The sequence below is a fragment of the Etheostoma spectabile genome, chromosome 9 (genome assembly GCF_008692095.1).
Source record: "Etheostoma spectabile isolate EspeVRDwgs_2016 chromosome 9, UIUC_Espe_1.0, whole genome shotgun sequence".
NCBI classification, from domain to species: Eukaryota; Metazoa; Chordata; class Actinopteri; order Perciformes; family Percidae; genus Etheostoma; species Etheostoma spectabile.
The window spans coordinates 20412207-20420945 of NC_045741.1; the positions used below are offsets into that span (position 1 = coordinate 20412207).

Below are 8739 nucleotides of genomic sequence, written 5' to 3' on the forward strand. Positions count from 1 at the left end.
CATACATACAATATACATGAAATAATAATCAGATATAATACAAGAACAAATATTTCAATGCATACAAAACAATGTGCAACTTGCTAGTTGCTACTTTTCTGATTAAGTTTTTACATGCCAAACATACCAAAATATGATTAATTGCTGTAGTTTCAACCAGGGGTCTTCGACTTTTTTAGGCCAATGACCCCTAAACGAGAGGGACGGATTAGTAGGGGGTCCCTACAGCATATTGTTTTAAATTGAGTTGTAAAAAAACTTTCAACATTGTGGCCTAAGCCTATAGTACACATTCTTCTTATATGGTGCATACAATACTAAGCTATTGAGATCAAAATGATAGACTTATTCATACATTTCTACGTCATGTTTTAATTTTAAACATACATGTGACAAGCACAGTCAATACTTGAGCTGAACTGTATCTGTGGATGGCTACCTTAGTAGCTAGGTAGTACGTTACCTAACAGCCAGTGTTGTGTAAACGACATGGTTCAGTTTGTTCACAAATACAGCGATTTATCTTTTATCTACGTTGGATTCATGTTAATGTATATTTTCCGATATATATTTTAATTTGTATTGTTTTTTTAAATTGCAGGTCCCCCTGCATTAACTCTAAGGCCCCCTGAATAAAAATAACCATCTTCAACCACCCAACAGTAAATAGTAGGCCTACACTGCTGGCAGTGTTACATAATGAAGTATGTTGCAGTAAAGGGCTGGTGAGATTACTAACACTTGACCCAAGTTTTACCATGTAAAATAATTTATTAAGTGAATGGAAGCAACAAAATTACATTCACAAAATCCAGCCGGAAGCTTTCCCTCCAGAGACTGTCCATGTTATGGATAGTGTACATGTCTCGTTGTTTAAAATAAATCCAGCACCTTATAAGGGGACGTTGAAGCAGCCACCAACGCATACAAAATTTCACACTCTGACCAAGCTTCAGAATTATTCATATTTGACCAACAAACACAGATGAGACTATACGGTGTAAACTATATAAGGCCAGTTTCTGAACAAGTAACACAGTCATTTGTATTTTTATTAATTCTTTATTATTATTATTTTTAATCACAGCCGCATGGATGATGGGAGACAACACCCTTCAGTGAAGAACACAGCTGTCAGAAAGGCCTGTTTCTGGAACGTGTGTTGATCAGTCCCAGGACAGAGAAGGCACTGGCTGCTGCCGTCACCAAACTGATAGCCCCAATGGCCCGTGTAGCCTGAAGAGACAAGGAAGACAAGAGGAAGTGGACTGAGGATTATCGGGATCTTAAACATATTAATGATTAACTGACTGTGCATAGGGTGACTATGTTTTTAACACACTGAATATAAAAATGAACAGCAAAGATTTTTTTTGACCGGTTCATATAGATGTTTTGATAATTATTAAACCTAAAAACTGGACACAAAACCCTTGGAAACTAAGTTAGTCCAACCTTATGCACAGCTTCTATTCTCTGTAAAGATAGAAAGTGCAACATTGTTAGCCCCTTTTCAAGGCTATAGGGGTGAGTGACAATCAAAACATAGATTTGGGTGGAGTGTCCTTTTAAAATTCACCCAGACTATGGCCATAACTTTAACAATTGAAACATGTGCCTAAACCGAGCCATCAAAACAGGCTCAGTGATTGTATTTAGGTGAGTTTATCTAATTATGCCAGACCTATTACCTGAAATAGAGAGAACCCTCTAGAAAAAGAAAAAGTGTCCCTTAATTAAGCTGACAACCACACAAACTGAGATGTACACAGAAACAGTCTGGAGTACAGAAAGTAACACAGGCCATTGTAAAGTAAATGTTGGATTTATTTTTATGGTAAGGTTTATTTTTAAGAAATTGTCTTTTAAATGTGTAACTGTCCTGTTCTGTTTCAAAAGATGTACTTCACAAGTAAAACTATGGCAGTGGTGACATGTCATCATTCACTGTGATATGTTGAGTGAAAAGTGAGTATCTTGCCCTGATGGCACATGAGGCAGAAACAAAATAAACAGTGAGAGACCTGCTCGGACACCCCCTCCCCGTAGCGCAGAAGAGTAACAAAGTGCTCGCAGTTGCTCCCCAGCAGGTCGTAAGACACCTCCTGGCCAATGAGGACTTGAGCTCGCTGAATGATTTCCGAGATGGGCAGGGGTGTGTGGTTGTGGTCGTACTTGTTGTTGACACGGTACGAGTCGCTTCCCACCACCTCCTTCAGCAGCTGCATGCGCACCACTGCCTTCCGGCTGAAGACGGACTTCACACTGGACATGGCGGCTGCCTGGTTCTCATCTGGAGAGCAAGAGGAGAGGCTTTTAGTATGATAACAAGATTTTCTTCTACAGAGTTTACAACTTACCATAAGTGAATATTTTTGGATGTTGGAACTATAATCGTTAGAAACAAAACATGGAAAGACAGTTGATGTGAGGATGCACAACGACCAGATCCCAAAGTCATTTTGGATGCCGGCCACATAAACTAAATGTATTGTCATACTGTAAAAGTGGACCAGTGAACCAGCCACAAGTCCTACACAAAGTTCAATTTTTAGAAACCATAATGTACCATAACATAGAGACAGTGGGTGGACTGATGTTAAATTTTTGAGTGTAAAACTCTCACATTATCAGATATTATACTCTGATACTTGTATATTTAGTCATACATATTTCATGTTGTAGAATATTAGTGCTAAGGGACATTAAACCAAACCAAAGTGGTCAAAGGAGTATTTATATCTTCTACATAAGAAAAAGTCACAATACGACAATGAAAAAATACTTCTTTTACAAGTCAAAGTCCTTCCTGAAGAATATTTTTAGAATGTTGCCGTTATTTAAATGTGGACAGTAGAGATACAGGCAGTAAACGCAGGGAGGGAGAAGGGTGAAAACAATGTTCCCAGCCAGAGCTTGAATAAATGTACTTAGTTACTTTTCACCATTCCCGATCCATAACCGTGTTTAAAAGGGTGTTTTTAAGAGGTGGGTGTGTGGCTTTACATGGCTTTAGGCAGGCTGCAGGAGGGCCCTATACTTGAAATCCACAGTATCAAAGTGCTTCAAATTCATCTACATGTGACTGTTGGTGTCTAAATGGTCATATTTAAGATAAAATATGACTTTTAGTGCCTTGATAGTGCAGTCAAATTTAACAGCTGGACAATAGTTTCCTGGTAATTGAGTTTCCTGTCCTCTTATCAAAGCTATGGTCTATGAGATACACCTTTTTTTGTAAAACTTAGTTCAGCCAGTCACACTTGTATCCTTTCGTACTGACCAACGGGAGTTAAGTTAATGATGTAACCATCTCCCAGGTAGAGAGCCCAGTGCTGATAGGCTGGTCGGAAGATCTCAATGAGGTCACCAGGCTGGGGGTCAGCAGGAGGGTCAGGAAGGTCAGGGTCATTAGAGGCCATCTGCATGCAGAGTGAAAAAGGGACACACAGTATTACAGATGCAGTATATAGAAGTATGTAAGTATATATACATATGTATATATACATATGTATATGTATATATACATATATGTATATATATGTATATGTATATATACATATACGTATATTTACTGTATATATAGTATATAGTACAGAACTATTTGAAACATTGCTTTCATGAAAATGATGAAGGGGGCTTTATGTGTCTATTATAAAACAATGAAATTTGAGTATAAAATAAGAATGTTCAGAATATAGAAACATTTATATGATTACATATTATGGTCACAAAACATCTGATGCAGAATGACATCCCTTGACAACTTAAATTCAAATCTTATATCAGGCCTTTTTTTACACTGAACAGTTGCTGGATCACTTGTTAAAATGACTCACACATATGTTTACAGCAGGTTTAATTCATTCTCCATCATTATAGCCACATTTGGCCATCATAAAAACAAACTTCAACTTACAGTGGAGTTTTGTTGTCGTTTATCCATCCCACATCATGCTTCCACAAATTCTAAAAAGAAAAGAAAACAGATGTAGGAGAAACAAACAAAACTCACTAACAGATCACTAACATGAATCTGAGAAATGATTTGTGTTTTTTTTATTTATTCTATGACTTAGTTTGTGTTAAGACAAGAGTCAAAAGGCAAAAATAACTAAATTCTCAGAGAAAGAGAATGCTAGATAGCATGGTACAATGTAAAGGGCACCCACACACACACAACACCCATACACACACAAACAATACACACGTAGGCACTTGTGTCACCTGTGCTGTCACAATAGCATCAATACAATGAGGAAGCTGACAGAAAAATAGTTTTAGCCCAGGTTATTATCACCCATAAAAATGTGAATTTATATCACGTTTATGATCTCTAATAGTTATTTTTCACGAATTGCCTATGATCACCTGAGATGAAAATAAATTAAAATGTCAGGGTGGTTAATTCCAGAGAAAGAGAAATGTTTAGATCGGATCAAAATTACACATGGATAGGAGGAAATCTATATCTGCCCAGGAGAGCAATTAGGACATCCATCTCATCATTAATGTATGATGCTGGAGGCATGCTGAAAAAAGCCTCTTATTATTTTACCAAACCAAAACTCTGGCATTAAAACACACAGTTTATCTCTGTGTGATTATTTTAATAATGCTCTAAAACATCCACTGCGACTATACAAAACATTATGTAGACATAGGCTACTATAACACATATTATAAAAAGTGCCATAGATACCTTTAACATACCTTGTTGTAATGTTATAGCATTATGATAGTAATTTTATGAATTTATGTCAGAGGCTCAAACAGTCAACACAGAGCAGATGCATACAGGATAAATACTTACTCAAACACCAGCAGCTTTTTCTTCCTCACCATTTTAATTTTCCATCATAAATCCGCACATAACCATAAAGAAATCCAGCAAGAAATGAAAAACAGAAAGAGATTGATTCCAAGTTTTCTGAGATGATTGTCAAATGTCCCAAAGCCAAACCAGACGCTGGAGGTCCTGTTGGAGGTATTTCAGTGTCCACTGCTCTGACTGGTGACAGTTTGCCACAGTTGCTAAGGTCACACACACACATACACAGAGAGGCGTTTCTTCTCTGCCATTGTCCCATTCACAAGCAGCCTCACTGCTTTTATGAATAATAGTTATTGTGGGCTGGCAAAGGCAACACATGTATTGCTGATTTCATTTAAATGCTGTCCATTCTCTGCGCTTGGAGAAGTGACATTAAATGAATGAGAGTTTTTTTTCATGACGTTTGTACAACTCCACAGATAAGTTGGTAAAAGTTTTTTTTTTTAAAGATATAAAGCTTGAGGAAATTAAAACCCTGAGAGGGTTTAAACTGGGAGTTCTTAACATTTTCCAAGTGTAAAAGGTAAACAGATCAACAATCTTTCTTCCTTAATCTTTTTTTTTTAATTATGCAAAATTTCTTATATGCATTATTACAAAACTTACCAACATTTCTGACACTATTGTTCAAGCTTCATATTCAGTACACCTGTCCTGTGTATAATAAATTCAAGGCGTGGTGTGCTTAAGAATCAGCTGCAGTAAAGGAGATCACAGGGGTTGGATGGATTCTTGGCTCGTTGATTGGCTGACCGACAACCTTTACGTCACATGTCCCCCCCCCCCCCCCCCCCCCCCCCCCCCCACCCCTCCCCAGTTGAGTTGCATCAAGCGGAGGACAGTAAAGAAAGCAGGAAAGTTTAGTTTCAAAATAAAAAGAAAAGAAACGGAACGGTCACTATCAGTGGTGAATGTCAGAACCATCATGTGTAGCACTCGTAAATTTACATGTTTCAAAAAAAATATTTCTGATATATAAAAACTAACTGTATTCTTTATATAAACTACTAATATATGATCAGTTGAGTCTGTCCGTGTGTGTCTGTTTGTGTGTGACCTGTTTCTGCATGTGTTGTTTGTCTCCCTCTCTGAGTTTTTATTATTACTTATTTTATTTTATGTTTTGGTCCTGGGACGCGTTCCTATGTCACATTGTATTTTTTGTAACTGTTTGTAAATGTTTGTTTTTTGAATAATGTTTTTTTTTTTAATTATTTGAACACAAAAAATGGTATGATCAGTTCAGTTGGCATTAGTATACAAACTAAACGTTTGCTAAAAAAATACAAAACTTAATAATAATAATAATAATAATAATAATAATAATAATAATAATAATAATAATAATAATAATAACAAATAGATACCCTGTAAAATCAAAACCACAAACAAGAATGAATCAGTTGACTTTAACAACCACAGCTACTTAAAGCGCAGGTCAGCAGGAACTAAACTAAAATCTTATCCAACTGACCACATTCAAATACTTGTGGCACAATGTCCGACGCAGCCTCTCTGATCAACTGGGTTTTTGGGTTATTATTACGAAGTTTTTTCCCGGAAGCCTTTCTCTGGCTGCGACATGCAGCTTGACATTTGTGCCACTACAGGATACAAACAGAAGGTTAGCCAGGTTGACAGCAAGTATCTTCCAGCGAGGCAAAGGATTGTCTGTCTCTGCGGATCAATACTGTGTGTGTTATGAGAAGAAGACACTGGCTGTGTTAGGACTGTGGTAAGGAAATAATACCACAATCTAGCTATGCTAATGCTAGCTTACTACCGCCTTGCCGCTTGTGACGTTAGCTAGCTTAAGTCAGTTAGCTCGTTTTGTAACGCGCCCGCTCGTTTAACATACGATTTCTAAATAAAAGCCAAACATATATAGGAGTTTTCTCATGTGTATTAAAGTTGCAAGAAGTTATCATTGCTAACTTCTATGCTGTTTTCACTAAAAGTGGGATAACTTATTATTATATAACTTAACCCACTTTGCTAACATGTAACGTTAACCTTCCAGCTTTACTGCAATGAGAGTTAACATTAACGTTACCTAAAAAAAGTTGTACAACTGCAATCTTATCATCACAAACATAAACCATCAAGCTTGATCTAAACAGTTTAATAACATGACCCTCACGTCAGTGAACATTGTCCATGTGTGTGCTCTGATATAACGGTTTGCCCCTTTTTGACCCCTCTCGGTGTTCAGATTGAACACAATGGCTGCAGCTCCTCCGTTTATACGGTCAGATTCAAGTCGGGGGGAGTTCTCCCCTCTGAAGCGCTTTGTTGTGGCCAAGAAGAAGATAAGCGATGTGTTTGAACAACTCCTGAACTATGTGAAAGAGACGTCAGCTTTTGTAGAAGGTGAGAGGGTTTGCTTATCTGGATACAAAATAATTTTATGTTTAAGAGAAGTGATGACAACAACAGCTCTCTCCGTCTGAATGTCTCATGAAGTCTGTGGTGGTGGTGGTGGTGGTGGTGTTGTTTTATGTCTGTGTGTGTTGAACAGACACTTGTGGCGCTAAAGCTTTGCAGAACATTGCGAGTCAGGATCAAAAGTTGGAGATCCAGGCATATGCTGACAAACTTGCTGTCATCAAGGAGGTGCTGGCACGCAGACACATGAAAGTGGCATTTTTTGGCAGGTAAAACATCTATATACACACCTCAATTTTATTTGAAGAGAATATTGTCTTGAACACTTTTCTGATGTGATTCTCAAACGGTCTTTTATATAAAAGCAACCTTCACAGACATTGTTGTGATGCACACGCCTGCACTTTTTCTTTCACTTTCATGTTCCTTTAATTTGACTAGTGTCCTTGTTATGACACTGTTCAGTCACCCTATTCATTTTTTATTGGTAAAACCTATGCTGCGAAATTGAGTTTAAGCTGATGTTAATTGAACCATGTTGTGCCCTGCACTGATGCAAAGGAACACTTTTAAATCCAAAACACAATAGGAAGGGTGTGTTACAGTAAAAAGAGATTGCCTTGGCTTGATTTAGCAACGAGTTGCTTACATTGAAAACACTTTGCGTTGCAAGTACAACCAGATTATCTACTCAGTCTGACTCATTAGTAGCCACATTTAGTATGTGGGTTGCATTCACAGTTAAAATATATAAGGATGTGACACCCACGACTTGACATGTGTTCATTATGAGATTAATTTGAGATATGAGCGAATTATTTGGTTGCACATACAGTCAGTGAGTGTTCTGTTTGTTTTTAGGACCAGTAATGGTAAAAGCACAGTTGTCAACGCTATGCTGAGGGACCGTGTGCTGCCCAGCGGGATTGGCCACACCACTAACTGCTTCCTTAGTGTGGAGGGCACTGACGATGACAAGGCCTACCTCAAGACGGAGGGCTCTGATGAGGAAAAGAGCATCAAGGTAAATGCTATTTTAGTAACTCTTTTGCAAAGGTTTGGTTAGGTTTTAATTAGACTTTTATAAGCACTGGTCTTTCTCACATTTAAATATTTACACATTTTTGTTGTTCCCAACAATTGAGAACTATTTTGTACTTAATGGTAATTGGAGAGACACGCTTTAACACAAACCAGAAACTGGCCATGTTCACTAATCAGACCAGCAGTGAGGTTGCACCTCCTCACATTTCCTCTGTTGATTTACTAGAGTTTGCCCACATGCAGTCAGAATGGCAGGGATGTGGTTGATGAAATCTATTACTGTCACTGTGGAATATTTGAATGTGTTATCAAAGAAACAGCCTTGTGCTCAGATTTTTTTGGGCGCTCAACAGTCACAGCTGACATGAGAAAGTAAAGTCATAGTTATTACAAATTACAGGAAACATCTTATTATAATTATGGTTGGTTATGTTTTCTTTAATTCATGAAGTTAAAGGTGCCCTGCCACACATATT

General features: G+C 37.6%; 3 protein-coding genes across 5 annotated transcripts in view; 1 reads left to right on the forward strand and 2 right to left on the reverse strand.

The window, feature by feature from the left end:
- Positions 1-4188, reverse strand: part of clcc1 (chloride channel CLIC-like 1) — a 26430-nt gene extending 22242 nt beyond the window's left edge. Inside the window, exon 1 of the mRNA XM_032525878.1 lies at positions 4177-4188. The gene's annotated coding sequence lies outside the window, so the exon portion shown is untranslated. The remainder of the gene's footprint in view (positions 1-4176) is intronic.
- plaat1 (phospholipase A and acyltransferase 1) lies at positions 1056-5094 on the reverse strand. Of its 2 annotated transcripts, XM_032525879.1 has the most exons (5): positions 4814-5088; positions 3920-3969; positions 3284-3422; positions 2025-2293; positions 1062-1236 (listed from the first exon to the last, which is right to left on the reverse strand). In XM_032525879.1, exons 2-5 carry the CDS (start codon positions 3944-3946, stop codon positions 1135-1137), a joined length of 537 nt encoding a protein of 178 aa, XP_032381770.1. In that variant the 5' UTR covers positions 3947-3969; positions 4814-5088; the 3' UTR covers positions 1062-1134. The 2 variants fall into 2 exon arrangements, with proteins under 2 accessions (XP_032381771.1, XP_032381770.1); XM_032525880.1 differs by lacking the exon at positions 3920-3969 and having other exon boundaries at positions 1056-1236; positions 4814-5094.
- A 1209-nt stretch (positions 5095-6303) lies between these two features.
- Positions 6304-8739, forward strand: part of mfn1b (mitofusin 1b) — a 14548-nt gene continuing 12112 nt past the window's right edge. The window contains exons 1-4 of one of the 2 annotated variants that reach the window (XM_032526197.1): positions 6304-6569; positions 7047-7204; positions 7353-7488; positions 8081-8243. In XM_032526197.1, the coding sequence (XP_032382088.1) occupies positions 7057-7204; positions 7353-7488; positions 8081-8243 (447 nt within the window). In that variant the 5' untranslated portion in view covers positions 6304-6569; positions 7047-7056. The remainder of the gene's footprint in view (positions 6570-7046; positions 7205-7352; positions 7489-8080; positions 8244-8739) is intronic. The other variant, XM_032526198.1, reaches the window with a different exon arrangement.